The sequence below is a fragment of the Cololabis saira genome, chromosome 16, assembly GCF_033807715.1.
Source record: "Cololabis saira isolate AMF1-May2022 chromosome 16, fColSai1.1, whole genome shotgun sequence".
Taxonomy (NCBI): domain Eukaryota; kingdom Metazoa; phylum Chordata; class Actinopteri; order Beloniformes; family Belonidae; genus Cololabis; species Cololabis saira.
In genome coordinates, this window is record NC_084602.1 from 17,669,562 (window position 1) to 17,687,008 (window position 17,447).

Below are 17,447 nucleotides of genomic sequence, written 5' to 3' on the forward strand. Positions count from 1 at the left end.
GCTGCTGAATTGTCCCCGCAGTCCGGTCGCTCAGCTCTCCGCACCGGCGCAGAACAACGACACCTCCGCCATCCCTCACACACCATGGCAGTGCCTTGATCTCCCCACCAAGGTCGGTGGTACGAACCTGGACCTGGACCTGTTCGCCTGGACGCAGCAGCTCGCCGCTCACACGGCTGCCGGTCGTTTCCCCGAAGGAAAAGCTGGTCCTGAAGGTGAGACGGAGCTGGGCCCCGCGTCGCTTGTGGTGAGTGCCGGCGCTGCTGCGCGGCCTCTCGGCTCTCCCAGAACTCGAGACCCGAGGCTTGCATGTGCAGTATAGGGCCGCGACTGCTGCTGACTCATTTGAACGTGAAAAACAAAACAAAAACCCATCTTTACTGTGGTATATGCTGTGTAGCTGCGGTATTCGAGGTTTGGGCTGAAGTACGCTGTTATGAAGAGCTGTTGTCAACAGAGTCCGGCTCAGACCAGCCGGGCTGGAGCTAACCGGCTAGCGGACTAGCTTCTACCTTTTACTCGAGGCTCACTGTTTCACCGATACATTTCAGGTGTTTTCACCAAGTAATAGTGTGTGCTGTTGGGGTGACAGTGTGGACACGTTTATAGGTTATATTATTACAGCACCAGCAGGTTCTGGTGAGGGTGTAGGAGCTGGGGGTGCAGCAGCATCCCGGGTAGATCCTCTTAGGTCGGTGTGTGTCTTTAAATTAATCAGCTGACGCCCCGTTAGCTTTGTCAGATTTGCGTGTCTGTGAGTTACCAACCCCCGTGTGTTTGTGACCTGGCATTGTGTAAACTGAAAGTCGCATAATGATGCAAGTTTGAGTCAGAAAGTGAAAAGACGAAAAAGTGACAACCAGCAAACACGAGGAGGGATTTATTGTTCTGCTTACAGGCTTGGTTGTGTAATGGGGTTCTGTGTTACTTTAACTGACAGTAACTTTGTCTGTTGTCCTCGATAGTTGGTCACATTAGTCTGAAAATGTAGAGGAGGCCATGGATTCGTATTTCCAGGCAAAGTTTCTGAAGTATTTGATAATAAGACCCCCACTTTGGTGTGTGTGTGTGTGTGTGTGTGTGTGTGTGTGTGTGTGTGTGTGTGTGTGTGTGTGTGTGTGTGTGTGTGTGTGTGTGTGTGTGTGTGTGTGTGTGTGTGTGTGTGTGTGTGTGTGTGTGTGTGTGTGTGTGTTATATCAAAATAACAAGATCACTTCACAAGTTAACTTTTTGTTTCACCGTATATAAAATGAAACCAGTGAGGGGAAAAAAAATCATATTAGCAGTACTAAGTCCCTTCTCACCACTTCAGTAGAATTTATGAGGTAAAGTTGCAGCCAGGTGTTGCTAATTACCATAACTGATTAACTAATCATCAGTTGTGAAGACCTATAGATCTGTAAAACCAAGCTGTTTTGGTCTGGCCCATTGAGGTATGTGTTAACACAATATCATGAAAAGAGGGAACAATGTCAGCAGTGGTTTTCTAGAAGCATATGTCAGTCTGGAAAGGGTTACCAAACAATTTTGTAACAATTTGTACTTTGTGTCCTACAGTTGGAAAGATTATAAACAATTGTAATACATTTAAGATAGTTGTCAATCTTCCCAGGAATAGTTGTCCCAGTACATTTACCCTAAGGTCATACTATGCTATTTGCAGAGAAGTAGAAAAAGCCCAAGATCTCTATCTCAGAGTCTACAGGCCTCAATGTTGAAGTTCTTGAAGCACAATTAGAAGAAAACTGAACAAGTAGAGTTTGTTTTGAAGACCTCTTTTATCTAAAAAGAACATAACACAACTGAGGTTTACAAAAATGCATCTGAACAAACCAGGAGACTTCTGGGATCAAACTCCTCTAGACAGATGAGACCAAAGTGGAGATGTTTGGTCTTAATGTCCATAATCATGTTATGAGAAAACCAAACAGCATTCCAGCAGAAACACCTCAGACCCACTGTCATGCACGGTGGTGGAGGGGCGATGGCCTGCACCATGGCATCTTGCAGTCAGTGAGTGGACCATTAAGTCCTCTGTAGACCAGAGACAAATACGAGGACAACTATCTGACAGCTGAAGATTGGCTGAAATTGGGTCATGTGACAGGAAATGATCCCAAATACAGCACCAGATCTACATCAGAATGATGAAAAATGAAATAATCCAGGTTCTGGAATTACCTGGTCCAAGTCCAGACCTGAAACTGGTTGAGATGCTTGGTGGGTCCTTCAGAGACGTGTGTAGAAGTCAATGTCCACAAACTTGAATTGCAGCAATGTTTGAAAGAAGAATAGACCAGAACTCATCCAGAACCAAGAGATACACTGATGAAGTCAGATAGGATACATGTACCGAGAGTTCCTGCTGTTGAAGGAAACGGCTACTTGAGAGTAGGCCTGGGTGATAAACCGAAAATTTACCGTTAACGACATTCACTGCGATGATCGACGTCAAATTTCCCATGACAGTAAATTCTGTGTTTTGATAAAAAAAAAAAGAAAATAAAGGTCTTTGTGTCTGTGTGTGTGCGCTGACAGGCTATTTTCATTCCCCTTTTAAGGTGTGTGTGTGTGTGTGTGTGTGTGTGTGTGTGTGTGTGTGTGTGTGTGTGTGTGTGTGTGTGTGTGTGTGTGTGTGTGTGTGTGTGTGTGTGTGTGTGTGTGTGTGTGTGTGTGTGTGTGTGTGTGTGTGTTCACATGACTCCACCCATCACAGTCTGAGTGAGAAGGGAAACCCAAGAAAATTTTATTATGCATTTATCGTTATTGAGGTAAAACTGCCCAATTTATCATGATATTGATTTGAGGTCATACCGCCCGGCCCTGCTCGAGAGTTCCTGCTGCTGAAGGAAATTCTACACGGGGATCTGCTGGAGTCTATCCCAGCTCTTCCCAGGTGAAAGGCAGGCATACACTTGGACAGGTCACCAGTCCATCGCAGGGCCACATGCAGATAAACAACAATTTAGAATCATCAGGTAACCTGATTAATACCAAAATGGATATTTTCTTGTAGCATAAACGGAGAATAGATGCACAGAAAAATGGAATTAGTGGTTGGACTGTTCGAAAGTAGGAAGTGTCGCAAAGAGGAAGCATTGTTGGAACCCGCAGAGGTCAGCATGGATATATGCTGAAAGGGCCAAGGAGATGGTCGGCCCTGTCGGAGGTTCCCGTCTGGCAGATTTACCCTGAACTCCTGCTAGTGGAAACCTGCCTTTACTGTGGTAAGCTAGGTCAGCTGTTTCCACATGTAAACAACTTTCCCAACATAACAGATGTTGAAAAACGGCAAAATAAGCAGGTAGTCTTTTTAAGCAACAAAACATCCAAACCAAGGAAGTAAAAATATTGTACCAATAACACCAGCACTGGTGTTATGCTGAGACCTGCACGTTAGTCAAGAACCCCCCCCCCCCCAAGTCATATTATTTTGATGTTTTTGTAAGCACAGAAAAAACCTGACCCAAACATGATGTACAAATATGATGTTGGTCATTATTTTAAGAGTGTGATAATATGGAAGTCATAAATTCCAACATGAAAATTGAAATTGATAAGACTTCTGCATGCACACAGCGGTGACGGAGAAAAAAAATCTGATAGCTGTCATGTAAACGAAAAAAAATTGGATGCAGTCAGTGTGGCGGTATAGATGCAGACAAAAACACTTGATTAAAAATGGAATTAAAGCTGCAAGCAGCATTGATCGGGCCCTCGCACATGTGGGCACCGCCCCCCAGGTGCAACCACATCCTTGGGTCAATATCACTATAAAGTGCCTTTTGGTGTCAGTCACTCAATCATTATAAACTTATTTAGAAAACAGCAGCATTCTGAGGTCAGCGAGTAAATTACCAAACATTTACACACACACACGTCTTTTGACGTGGATTTAAACCATTTTATACAGTTTTCTTTGATTGAATGTAATTTGGACATGTCCCTCATGCTGTTCTGCTAACTCCGGTGAATGTTAAAAGTGGACACAGTATCAAAATACTTTTTATATCTCTTCATTTTTCCTCACATGTTATTTGATAAAAGTAGCAACTTTGATGATTTGTATTCCATTTTTGTAATAATTTTAAACATTTTGTCAGCGTCCCTGAAACTGCTGCCCACCATGTTGTTATGGGGTAATTAACCATTTAACAGACCACTGACCTAACTGATGTAATTAGTAACATCATCAACACCATTCTGTCTTTCTTCACAAGATGTTGACTCAACTGCTGCAAATACATCAATCTCCTGCACTTATATTTCTTCATTTTCTTCATATTGTGTTTTGAGTTGATGTATCCACACTGTCATGCTGAAATATAAATTATTATAAAAGTAGCCAAAAGTGAGGGGCCAAGGCTGCAGAAACCAGAAGCAAAGAATATGTCATTTATTTGTCAGACCATATCAAATATACACAAAATGAAAAGTTTAAGAAGAAATATCTGAGATGTTGATCCATCCATCTTTTACATTTAAATTGGAACAAGACCATCTAATGTTTCGAAAGTGATGGCTTATATTTTGAAATCAGTATTAAATTCAACAGGAAGCCAGTGAAGGGAAGCAAGTACAGAGTCGATGTGATCATACTTTCTTTGTACCAGTAATAAGTCTTGCTGCAGCATTTTGAATTTGTTGGAGAATACGGAGGGAACCATAAGTGATACCTAAATGCAATGATTTACGTATTCTCACCATTATTTCTGTTAGGCATCATTAACTTTTTAAGTATTTTTTCAAAAAGTTTCACATGTCTCTGATTGTTTTGAGAGTTGAGGCACATGCAATCATTAAGGTAGGTGGTCCTATAACCATGATCAAATATGAGCATATGGATCTCAACTCTGATCACACACAGAAAATTTGAGGTGTCCATGCCAATGCAAAATGTAATACAAAGCATGTTTCCTGTTGTCAACAGGTGGCACTACAAGTTTTCCTGAATATTACACTCCAGGTGTGTTCAGAGTTGCATCAAATTTGGGCCAGATTAAACAATAAGCGTTTTTAGATTGGATCCAGCTAATATCGCTGGGTGATGAACGTGTGTTTACTGCGTGTTGGTAATGTAAACGCAAGGTGTATTATTTGTCACCTCGGGCCTGAAGGCTAGTTGAAGTGTTACTCAACTAATGCGAGTCGGGAGGCGTTGTCTGCGAGAATGATGTATTGTCCCTAAATCAGCAAGATTTAGTTCTGTGTACATTAGACCTGACCCGTGGTTAAAACGACCCTCGGAGGAGTTATTTGTGGGGCAGCTTGACACGCCACCCCGCGTCGTTCAAATGTAAAAGGGGCACACAACAGATCCATGCGTTAAATGTGGGGTATTCAACAATATAAAAGGGGCTTCTGGGTAGCTTTTTTTCAAACGGACCGACCACTTCCTACACAGCAGGTAGTTGAGAGGGAGTTCAGCAACTACCTTTTTGTCTCCAGGTGGAAGGTCTATCAAAAGAACTTCCCCGGAGTAAGACAACTGGCAAAACATTACTTGTGCATTCAGGCCACATGTTCCGCATCTGAGGTGGTTTTCAGTACAGGTGGCAACATTGTCACATGCAAAAGGGCATCTTTGAAGCCAGATAATGTAGACCAGCTTGTATTTCTGGCCAGAAACCCCTAGAGCCTGTCATGGGGTGTCATCAACCCTCAATAATGTCCCTGCCCCAGCAACATTTGCATTTGTTGTTGCTCACTCTCTCTCTCTCTTTTTTTTTTCCTGTTTAATGCTGGAATTCTGAGCACTTATTTTTTTTTCGCCTGGCTGAAGCACCTTTGTTTAAATCTATAAGAATAACATAAAAAGCCTGTTGTAGTTTAAACTTTGTCAATATTAATAGCTTTAACTTTAGAGTTTTATGTTTATTTGACTGCAATTTCAAATGTATTTGTTTGAAGGCTAAATACTAATGAACAGTGAACAGTTTTTATTTTTAAAATGTTATTCTGGAGGACTTTCATAGACCTGGCAAAATAATTTGTGGTTTTACAGGCATCTGTTGTGTGCATTCTTGGCAGTATTTTCGGAGGCTTTTTATATTTTTTATATCTATCGGAATGTTATCGTATCAACCAAAATTATGAAATTATATTGTGATGCAAGTTTATCTATCGGAATATCGTCCAGCCCTAGGTTCCGGACATACTCTGTTTTTTGGTGTCCTCAGCTCTTCGGCTGAGCAGCTCCCAGATGTCCTTGTCCCCCCCAGTTACTCATCTTGTAAATAAAGGCCCTGCCAGTAACCTTCACCCCCTCATAGCATCCACAGGTCCTTTTCCTAATCTATGGGGACTTCAACCATGCTTCCCCCTTATCTGTTCTGTTATCTGTTCTACACTCAGTACGTCACCTGCCCAACCAGAGACAATAAAATACTGGACTTATTTTATGCCAACACTAAAGAGGCATATTCTCCATCCCCCCTCCCTCTCCTAGGAAGAGCTGACCACAACATTGTCAATCTGCAGCATGTGTGTAAACCTGTAGTGTCATGTGTGGTGAAGAGGTGGACTCCTGAGAGTGAGGATGTTCTGAGGGAGTTTGTATCCACCACTGTGTGGACAGAGCTCTGTGACTCACAAGGGGAGGACATCAACGAAATTGCAGAATAGAGCACAGAGTATACATTTTTGCTTTGAAAACACTGTACCCTCCTAGATGGTGCTGTTTTTCCAATACCAAGCCATGGATTACTCCTGGTATTAAAGTTCTACTGAAGGAGAAAAGGAGAGCTTTTAGATCAAGGAACAAGGAGGAGCTGAGGACTGTACGGAAGGAGCTGAGGAGGAAGATCAGAGAGGGGATGCCCAGCTGCCGGAGGGAGATGGAGGAGCAGCTGCAACTGACGGAACATTAGTGGGGTGGGGAGGAGCCGAAAGACCATCTCCTGCTTCAAAGCTCCCCATGTTCAGGCGGACCTGAAATTGTTTTACGATCTGAACTTTCAGTAGATTTGATCAATCACCCTCTCCTCCCCCCACACAGCTGCATACCACACCTGGACAGTGTCCAACTCCCTCAATCCTTCACACCTTTGACTCATCCCATCATGGCAACACTTCACATGTCTTTGGAGTAGCCAACCCCCACAGCACACAATCCCCTGCCGAACTTTGTCCTTTACAACAGCCCAGGCGAGAAGAGAGCTGATGGTGAGGAAAGGAAGAAAGGAAGCTGGACCAGACGGCATCAGCTCCAGGCTCCATAAGTATTGTGTGGAGTTACGGAGCATGTCTGAGCCTCAACCTGAGGCTGTTACCACAACTGTGGAAGACTTCTTGCATGATACCAGTTCCCAAAACATCACATGCTAAAGATGTCAGCAGCTCCAGGCCGGTGGCTCTCGCGTCCCATCTGATGAAGACACTGAAGAGACTGGTCCTGGACCACCTCCACTCTGTGGTGGGTTCAAATATGGACCCACTGCAGTATGCCTATCAGATGGAGGTGACCATCATTATCTTGCTTCTCTGTGCTCTGGCTCACCTTGAGGAGCTTTTCAATTTCTCCAGTGCTTTCAATACCATGCAGCCAATGCTTCTGAGGGACAAACTGGAGATGGCTGCGGTGGACTCTGACCTGGTGTCGTGGTTCCTGGACCACCCCCAGTTTGTGAGAGCCCAGGACTGTATCACTGACTTTCTGATTTGCAGTGTGGTTGCTCCCCTAGGGGACTGTACTAGTCTCCTTCCTCTTCACCCTCTATGCTGCAGTTTTGAGACACAACACAGACAGCTGTGTTCTGTGGAAGTTCTCTGTTGATTCTGCAATTATCAGCCTCATCATTGATGATGACAGCGTGGAGTACAGAGGACTGACGCAGGACTTCGCATACTGATGTCAACAAAACCACTGCTTCATCAACGTAGGAAAGATCAAGGGTGGTGGATTTCCGTAGATGTCAGTCTTCTGCTCTAATGCTGGTCAAAATTCAGGGAATGGACATTGAGAGAGTACAGCGTGAACTCTTATAAGTAACTGGGTCCTGTACAATAAATTGGACTGGACTGACAACAAGGACACAGGAGTTAAGGAGCTGGACAGCCCTGGGGACAAATTGCCCTTTTCCACTAGTACCTACTCAGCGCGCCCCGGCTCGGGACGGTTTGTCACGCCTCGTACCGCCTCTACCCGCTTTGTCCTTGTTTGTTTTTCGACACCCAGGTGAGAAGTGGGCGGGTTGGGGTGAAACTGCTGTGAGGTACTCTATTGCGCAACCCCTTTGTTTGTGTCGGCGCTGATGAGAAATCAACTGGGAGCCGCGAGCGGCTGAGAAAAAAACAGAGCGCCTGGTGGATCTGCTCGTTCCTTATCGACGGTCTACATCCCTTTTTAATTCTCTCCTCAGCCACCAGGTTTATGAACATCTGCACCTCAGAGTTGGATCACCAAACAGACGTTTGCGCTGTATAATAAAATCGCCGCGAGTTGTCTCGGGCTGACTCCCCGCTTCCCGATTCAAACGTCTGACGGCCCCGCCCCCCGACCAATCAGTGGCGTGGAGGGTGATGACGTCTGATACAGGGCCGACTATGCACGCTCAGAACCTCGGCCTAACGGGTACAGAAAAAGTATCTACTTGGCCAGCCTTTACCCGTCTCGGCCCATAGTGGAAAAGTGCAAGACGGGGGCGTGGCGAGTAGAAGCATGCAGAATAGGTACTAGTCGAAAAGGGCCAAAAGTTTGCTCTTCTCCTCTCTGTCCTGCACCAGGGACGGCAAACCCAGCGTCCTGAGGGGAGCCACTCAGATACTGGGAAGAGAGCGTGTGAGGGGTCCTGCATGATTCGTCCTGCTAACCTGAGAATCTGCTACTCGTAGATGGTAGACAGAGTCCTTACAGGAAGTCCAATGGTCTTAGACAGACTGTGACCATGCTCTTCAGGTGGTTTCTGTTCAGGAGACTGGTGGAGTGGAACCAGCAGGTTATCAAGAATATAGTGATGCTCTCAATGGAGTAACAGAAGGTAGCTTGTCCGTTTCTGTAGCATTTCCTTGGGAAGCGATCTATGATGATGGTGTGATGTGTTTGGAGTCCCAGCTGCAGCAGAGTCTCTATGGCGTATGAGATCAGCGGGTCGCAAGGGGCACTGTTTCTGTTTGCAGTCACAAACTCTCAGAAAAGTGCAGCCGTCTCACAGCAAGAAGGTCCTGGGTTTGATTCCCACCGGGGGTGCTGAAGTGCGTGTTCGTTCCCCCATGACTTCGGCGCTCACACCCTGGGTGGGGTTGGCGAAAGGGCCTTTCTGTGTGGAGTTTGCATGTTCTCCCCATGTTCCCTTGGGTAGCTAATGTGAGCTACCCTCACAAAAACATGCACACAGTCCTGGGCTATACATGCCCCCTCTGGCCAGCCGGGGCGCCAGATGGGGTGGGGAGGATCTGGCCGGAATAACGTGATCCTTCCACGCGCTACGTCCGGCCAGAGAAACCCCACCCTGTCTGGTGAAAAGATGCGGCCTGCTCACTCCTCAGGTTAAGGAGGAGACCTGAGCTCAGTGCAGGGCCCTCCCTGGGTTGGTAGAGGATGACAATGCCCAGGACTGTCACTTAGGTAGAGCACTGGGTGATGAAAAATGGGGAAAAAAATCGGGGAGATATATATATATATATATATATATATATATATATATATATATATAATTAAAAAAAAAACTCCCAGAGAAGCCAAACTTGCAGAAATGCCATAGCACTGTCCGTGCTGGAAGCCATGTTGAACTGACTGAATGTCACATGGATATAGTGCGGTTTGAATGGCTTAATGTGATTGGCTTATGAGTAAATCGTCCCCCACGTGGGGTGCGTACTTATGATTGGCTGAAACAAGGAAGATATCTGATTGGGTACAGATCATTTTGTATTTAAAAAAAGACATTTGTGGGTTGAGGCTAGTCGGGGGAGTCTCAAAAATCCACACAGAAATGCAGAGAAGTCCAGAGACCACAAGCCATTTATATATCAGGTTATATTTTTGTGCATCAGAAATACATTTGTGAATCTTGTCCTACGCACCTATGAAACGTCCTGTTCATTTGTGAATATTGACTGTTCTAGCTCCATACTTGACAGAGGTGCAACTTTTTTCTACAAACTTGACAATGAAGAGAACTGGTATCTACTACCTAGTCTGGTTCTGCCATTTTCAAACACTGCTGTGTGTTAATTCAGGAAGCAGATATGCACGCAACCGGACAGGTGTGCGATTTGTGTGTGTACACTACTAGTTAAGGAAAGAGTGAGCAGTTAGAGACGTTGCCATTGTTAGGACGGTTTCAGCTCAGCTGTGAGTAAAAAAAAAAAAAAAAAACTATCTTTGAGAAGAAAGCAGATATGCTTTCTTCAGACACCCATATGAGGTTGTGTGAGGTGGACAAGGATTTTGTCTCCTATCGGTGCAGCAGATGAGTCGGAACATAAAGTCTGCTGCTTTATCTCCAAACACAACTTAGCTCTTCAGTTTATTTTACAACTAAAGTCATCTGTTGAGAGTTTACAAAGAAAACGGTTTCACCGCAGTCCACTTAAATTCCAGTCAAATCCTGCTTGTGGTTCTGATTGGTGAGAATAACCATGTCCTCAGCCTTCTATGGAAGCAATTCTTTGTTCTGGACCATCAAAGTCTTGTTCTGCTGCAAGACCTGTTTCGAACTGATACTTTAGTGGTTGCAACAGACCTGGTTTTACACTGGATTCTTGTTGGACGCTGTCTCTGAACCAGTAATTGGAATAACTATGGTGGAAACTGCTGTAATGAGAATAAGACGATGCAGCAGTGTCTTTATTCCCTCTGATTGTACTGTTCCAAACAGGTCAGGAACCAGCTCTACAACTTCGCTAACGCTCTTTTCAGAGTTGGCCCGGGGTTCTTTACTGCGTGTGTGTCGGTGTGCGTGTGCGTGGACAGACAAACATGTTCTATCCTTGAAATAGTCCGAAAATTGCTTCAGAAACCACCTCCCTAATTTCATGCTGTCAAGTATTTTAACTTTTTGTGTCTGTTTTTCCTCATCCATGTTGTGTTATTGTTCACAGAAATCCCCTCGGAGAGCAGAAACCACCTCCTTGCAAGTGTTAGGCTCTCCTTCCACCCGGTTGGATGAGTACCGAACAGTGTCACAACTCTGAGCAGTGATTGGGCACTGAGCCAGACGGGGTAGCCAAGGGGGAGCCAGGTGAGGCTTTTTCTATGTCCTTTACTTGACTCCACACATTTTACCCTCTAAGCAAAGTATAGAACTGGTTAAATGGTTCACATTCATAACTCAGAGTGCCTTTGATCAGACATTCATGGGAACATCCTAAACGGTCTACAAAAGAACATATAATTTTGTGAGAGCATATTGAAATGGTTGATCTGAAAGTCCATGAGTAGTCTGTATCTTTTGTGGTGTAAAGTTGTATTTGTCCTGTTGCTTACTAGGCTAGCCATCATGGCAGACGTGGACCCAGACACCTTGCTGGAGTGGCTGCAGATGGGCCAGGGTGATGAGCGTGACATGCAGCTTATCGCTCTCGAGCAGCTCTGCATGCTGCTGCTCATGTCAGACAACGTCGACCGCTGCTTCGAGACGTGAGTTTTTACTTTTGTTTCACAGACATTGTGTCCTCCAGTCAGTTGTGAAGCTGGAGCTGAAAAAGCTCTCCCTTCCCCGTCTATCAGGTGCCCTCCTCGGACCTTCCTCCCAGCACTCTGTAAGATCTTCCTGGATGAGAGCGCTCCAGATAATGTGCTGGAGGTTACGGCCCGGGCCATCACCTACTACCTGGACGTGTCTGCAGAGTGTACCCGCAGGATTGTGGGGGTGGATGGAGCGATCAAGGCACTGTGCAACAGGCTGGTGGTGGTGGAGCTTAACAACAGGACCAGCAGAGACCTGGCTGAGCAGTGTGTCAAGGTATGAGCCAAGTTAGGAGGCCACGTTCATCAGGGTGATTAGATCAAGTCAGGGTTCTGACTAGAGGGCTGCATTGGGATTGGGTCCTGCTGGGTCCTGCGGGACCCAATGCAAATTTCGCGGCAGCGGGTGGTTTGAACTTTGCTTCGGGCGGCTAAAAAAAAAAAACACTGCGGGATCGGGATGTAGTCTAGCGACAAGATGGAAATACATGACGTGGAAAAGAACCTCAAACAAGGTCTTTACAAAACAAAGACAAAGCAAGGCAAGTCAGATATTTGGAGAAGCTGCATTTTGTGTCTGTGGGCGCATCTTGGAAGAGAGACGCGTGGGATTGGGACTGCAGTCGGTCAGCAGCATTCTCTTCCTCCACAGCAATGTAATGGCTAAGCGATTTATTTGTTAAATGAATTCATTTCATTCGTTAACTTTGTTTATTTTATGTTATTTATTAGTGTTATTTGAGCCACTCACAGCCTACTCTCGTTGCTATAACTTCAATCACATAATTGATACATGTGTGCGAAAGGCGAAATAGCTTGTGCGGTTAATGACAATGATGGATTTGCATCCAACTTTCGGTCAGGAGGCCTATGAACTGCCAATTATCCATCAAGCTCCACAGTGATCATGTTAACATTAAATCAGATATTTATCTCAGACAACATTTCTCTTGCGGGACGGGAGAAGACAAAATCATTGCATCTCTATTATTGTGCGGGCATAAACTCTCAGTTTTGCGGATGCGGGAGGGAGTGGATATCAACACTGCGGGAGTGGAAGGGAGTGTAACACACACGTTGCGGGTGGTAATGGTCAGAAATTCAACGGGAGCGGGATGAAGAAAACAGTCCCACGCAGGGCTCTACTGCTGACCTCCTAGCGGTGCTTTCTGGTGCTGCATTTACCTGTATTTCACCTGATGATTCCCGTTTTATCATGTTCACAAAGCTTCTTTGGTCTTTGAGTCTGTATTCTCACTCCCACTGATTTTTGAAATTCACAAAAGTCCCTGACAGAGAAGTCCAGTGTTAGGTGGGTGTATATAAACAGGCTGATCTTCATGTGCAGGTTCTGGAATTGATCTGTACCAGAGAGTCCGGCGCCGTCTTTGAGGCTGGCGGTTTGAACTGCGTGTTGAGTTTCATCAGGGACAGCGGCCACCTGGTCCACAAAGACACGCTCCACTCTGCCATGGCTGTGGTTTCCCGCCTTTGCAGCAAGATGGAGCCTCAAGACTCTTCCCTGGAGACCTGTGTTGAGTCTTTGTCCAGTCTCCTTAAACATGAGGACCACCAGGTAACACATCGATTTACTTCTGAATTACTCCAACTTAAAGCCAAAGGCTGCTGTTTTGAATAACTTTATTGGGGAAAAAAAGTCTTTCCCGTTCACAAAGACAAGTGTTAGCATTAGCACATCACTGTTGGCAGAATGACAAAAACACACAACAGTAGCTATAAGAGCCAAATCAGTCATTACATTTACATGGACTAAAAGAAAGTCAAATTACTGCCTTAGTCTGACTGATATCGACGTTTAAAAAGTCATGTATACACCTTAGTCGGGCTGCAGTCGAACCGAACTGGAGTTCTTGGAATCGAATGAATAGAGTCGTCTGAATCAAGCTATTCAGTCATGTATATGCAAACCACGGTTAGCCGAGCGATTGACTGCCCGGAACTTCCCCGTCTGGAAGTGACGAGACAAATTGTAAAATTTACCTCTAATACAAGAATCTGAAAATATGAACATTACCTTTCCACATACAGAGAACAACATACACAGAAGTGGGTGAGAAAAGCTGTGGAATGATAAAACAAGGAAAAAGAAAATCTGATTCTATTCAATTTGCCGCCGGTTTCCCATCTTTGTCTCAAGAAAACATTTCTGATTGAGATAAAAACTTGAATAAATGAGATTTCTAGCTGATGATGGGAGAATTGTTCTCCGTCAGATGGCTTCAGTGTTGATGTATTAATTGACCAGGGAACACTTTTTTAGAATCACTGTTAGGTGTTGTGTGTAGGGATTTAAGTGAATGAAGGTAAAATGAGTAGAAATTATTATTATTATTAACAGTACAACAAGATCATCTAATTGTGGATGTGTCAAGTTTAAGGTGTGTATCTGCAGTTAACTGCAGGCGGGTTTGGACAATGACGGAGTATTTCTGATTTGGGTGAAAATAAAATTGTCAAGGCATGACAAAAACACAGTAGCAGAAGAAGAAGAGGAGGAATTAGCATGCATCTTATGTGCAGCATGATCAGGCTTAGTATGTACGAAATGTACAGAGCTGCTGCATCACTGCCGTCCATATTGTTGCGTGTTGTTGTCCTCCTACGTCTGCTTCAAATCTGCAGCGTTTGTTCACTAATTATTCAATTCAATTTTATTTATATAGCGTCTATTACAACAGAAGTTGTCTCTAGGATCTTTCCAGAGACCCAGAACATGACCCCCGAGCAATTATTACATAAACATAAAATAAACAATGGCAGGTAAAAACTCCCCTTGTGGGAGAAAAACCTTAAGCCAAACAGTGGCAAGAAAAACTGGGCAGAGCAGGAAAAGAGAAACAGATGGAGAGAATGAAGAACAGCAAAAGGAGTTAGTTGTTCTAACTAACTGGAAGAATGCCAACGTGAAAGGTTGTGTAGATTTTTCAGCAGCTGATGAATTAATAATTTTTGTCTGAAGGGAAATACAGTCTGAAATAAAGAAGTAATCTAGATTTAGAATTTATAATTTTTAGCTAAACCTGAAATGAGTCCACGTTTTTCCTCCCCTCCAGGTGTCTGATGGGGCTCTGCGCTGCTTCGCCTCATTGGCTGATCGGTTCACTCGACGAGGCGTTGACCCTGCACCTTTAGCCAAGCACGGCCTGACGGAGGAACTTCTGTCCCGCATGGCGGCTGCTGGGGGGACGGTGGCAGGCTCTTCCTCCTCATGTAAGCCGGGCCGGCCCTCCACGGGTGCCACCCCCTCCACCCCTGACTCCAAACTGAGCAACCAAGTGTCCACCATCGTCAGCCTGCTTTCCACGCTGTGCAGGGGGTCTCCTCTGGTTACGCATGTAGGTCAACAGAAAACTCAGACATTTCAATGTGTTTAAAATAGTCAGTGTTGTCGAATGTGTATCAACCCTCTGCTTCGGGTTCAGGATTTGTTACGCTCAGCTCTACCCAACTCAATGGAGTCTGCTCTGGGAGGGGATGAGCGCTGTGTGCTGGACACCATGCGGCTGGTGGATCTCTTGCTGGTGCTCCTGTTCGAAGGGCGGAAGGCGCTGCCCAAGTCCACTGCAGGTTCAGCAGGTCGGATTCCCGGGCTGCGACGTCTGGACAGCTCAGGGGAGAGGTCACACCGACAGCTCATCGACTGTATCCGCAGCAAAGACACCGATGCACTGATAGACGCCATAGACACTGGAGGTGAGGATGGAGATCAAACACTACAATACCCATGAGCCTTTGTCGTTGTAGCTCGAAAAAAATACCTCTGCATATATCGTATCATGTATGTGACTTAATATTAGCAGGATAACTTTAAAAGTTAACTTTACAGCATAAAAGCCCTTAAAAAAGCCCAAAAAAACCCCCATAAATTACCACTCTTGAAGGATTATTGTTCAACTTTTTTTTTGTGTGTGTGTGTGTTTCTTTTCAGCCCACTGGAGCCTGCTTTTCTATAAAATCAGGACGTTATCCAGTTAAATTGAGTAATTGTGTATCCGATTGTTGAATATTTTCTTCTTATTGTTCTTTACAATAACCTACAGCGGTTATTTACATTTCTGTTATGTTTTTGTAATCCATTTAAAAATAATCCTTCAATTGCTATCAGTCCAACCACAATAAAGTTTTTTTTTTTTTTTTAAGATTTGTTCCTAACAGACGTAGTGCAGTAATCCCAGAAACCATTGGGGCTCTGTAGTTTCCTGGTGATAATGGACTGTTGTCTCTTACAGCTTTTGAGGTGAACTTCATGGATGATGTGGGACAGACACTGCTCAACTGGGCTTCTGCTTTTGGAACGCAGGAAATGGTAAAATAAATATGATTTTTTTTTTTTTTTTTTTTTTTTTTTGTGATGTTTACTGTGTGGAATTTGAGTTGGTAGAGAGGTGAATGTGTTAACAATGACTGGATGATTCATTAATCCTCAGAGGATGATTACTAGTTATACAAGTAACTTAATTTCGCACTGTCAGTAGTTGTTGGCTTTTTTGGCGTTTTATTGAATGACATCCTTCTCAGACACGCATGTTTCTTCTGGTGGGGGAGCACTGTCTCACATAATGACATTTCTGATGGTTTGTGTAAATTGTGTTGCTGCTAGGGATAAAATAAATTCAAGGGTAAGGACAAGCTCCTAAAATAATCATTGACTGGTTACAGAAAGGAAACAGAAGCTTTGAGACTAACAGGAGTTGCGTCTCGTGCACTAATGTGAGTTTGACCTGTTTACTGGTTTGAGCAGATTAATCTTCAGGTTGGACGAGTGTCTTCCAAATACAGTCTAGACATCTCGTAAAAGATTAGGGACATGTCAGAAACTTGGTGAAAGCTCAATTGTATAGTGCATTTAGTGTGACTTTTGGCTGTATCCTCATGAAAATAGACTTTTAACCCAATATGAAATGTTTTCTTTATTTTAAAGTTTCCCATAACCACAGCATTGTTTCTAGAAGCCCTCATAAATGCACAAACCCTGTTTTAAATAAATGAAATTAAAAAATAGCATATGAGGACTCCCGAAACATCAATATCATGTGGATAAACACTGAGGATGAAACAGTGTTTATCCTCGAGGATTGCAGTGCCTGGTAGAAGTCCTGCTGGGTAATCGTATACACACCAAACAATCTACAACAAACAAACACATCAATGACAGATCAGTGACACAGGAAGCAGAACACCAGTATGGAGTCTTATTCCTGCTAACAGCATACATGACAAATGAGCAGTGAAGCAGCGTTAACGCTTCACGCACACTAGTCCATATTTGTTCCAGAATGCTTTTTCAAAACTAAACTGATCCACGTCCAGACCAGCGTTTCAACTCGGACAAGATCACCATCCACATTACACTGCTGTAAATCCACATCACATGCTAGTGTGGACCAGAGAAAACAGATTGAAATCTCTGTTGCAAATAAACTTTGCTCTTTCCTCATGCACATGTACAGAGGTACAGGAAGGCGATTCTGAGGACGACAAAGTCGGCAGAACTTGCTCCTCAGACTCCATCTTGTTGTCTACATCACCGTTAAAAAGAACCCCGGTTATTAAGACTTGTAGGCCCTAATAAGCCATAATTGTTCTCTTATACTAAAATATGTTGTTAGAAACACATAAAATAATGTAATTGCTTTAAAGATTTACAATGTTTATTACATATTTTGACCTGCGGGAGACGCCATGTTTTACCTGCGCAATGCACTCTGGGGGCGATGACGTAGTTCGGTTGCCCTGGGAAGATAAGCCGTGTTTGTTTAACTGCGGCAGGTATCTAAAACATAGATGAGCAGCACTC

General features: G+C 44.2%; 1 protein-coding gene across 2 annotated transcripts in view; it reads left to right on the forward strand.

Annotated features, from left to right (window-relative positions):
* hectd1 (HECT domain containing 1) overlaps positions 1-17,447 on the forward strand; it is a 51,290-nt gene continuing 33,843 nt past the window's right edge. For both annotated transcript variants that reach the window (XM_061743715.1, XM_061743716.1), the window contains exons 1-8: positions 1-215; positions 11,044-11,183; positions 11,432-11,581; positions 11,672-11,906; positions 12,978-13,205; positions 14,704-14,985; positions 15,073-15,343; positions 15,880-15,956. In XM_061743715.1, coding sequence (XP_061599699.1) covers positions 11,442-11,581; positions 11,672-11,906; positions 12,978-13,205; positions 14,704-14,985; positions 15,073-15,343; positions 15,880-15,956 — 1,233 coding nt within the window. In that variant the 5' untranslated portion in view covers positions 1-215; positions 11,044-11,183; positions 11,432-11,441. The remainder of the gene's footprint in view (positions 216-11,043; positions 11,184-11,431; positions 11,582-11,671; positions 11,907-12,977; positions 13,206-14,703; positions 14,986-15,072; positions 15,344-15,879; positions 15,957-17,447) is intronic.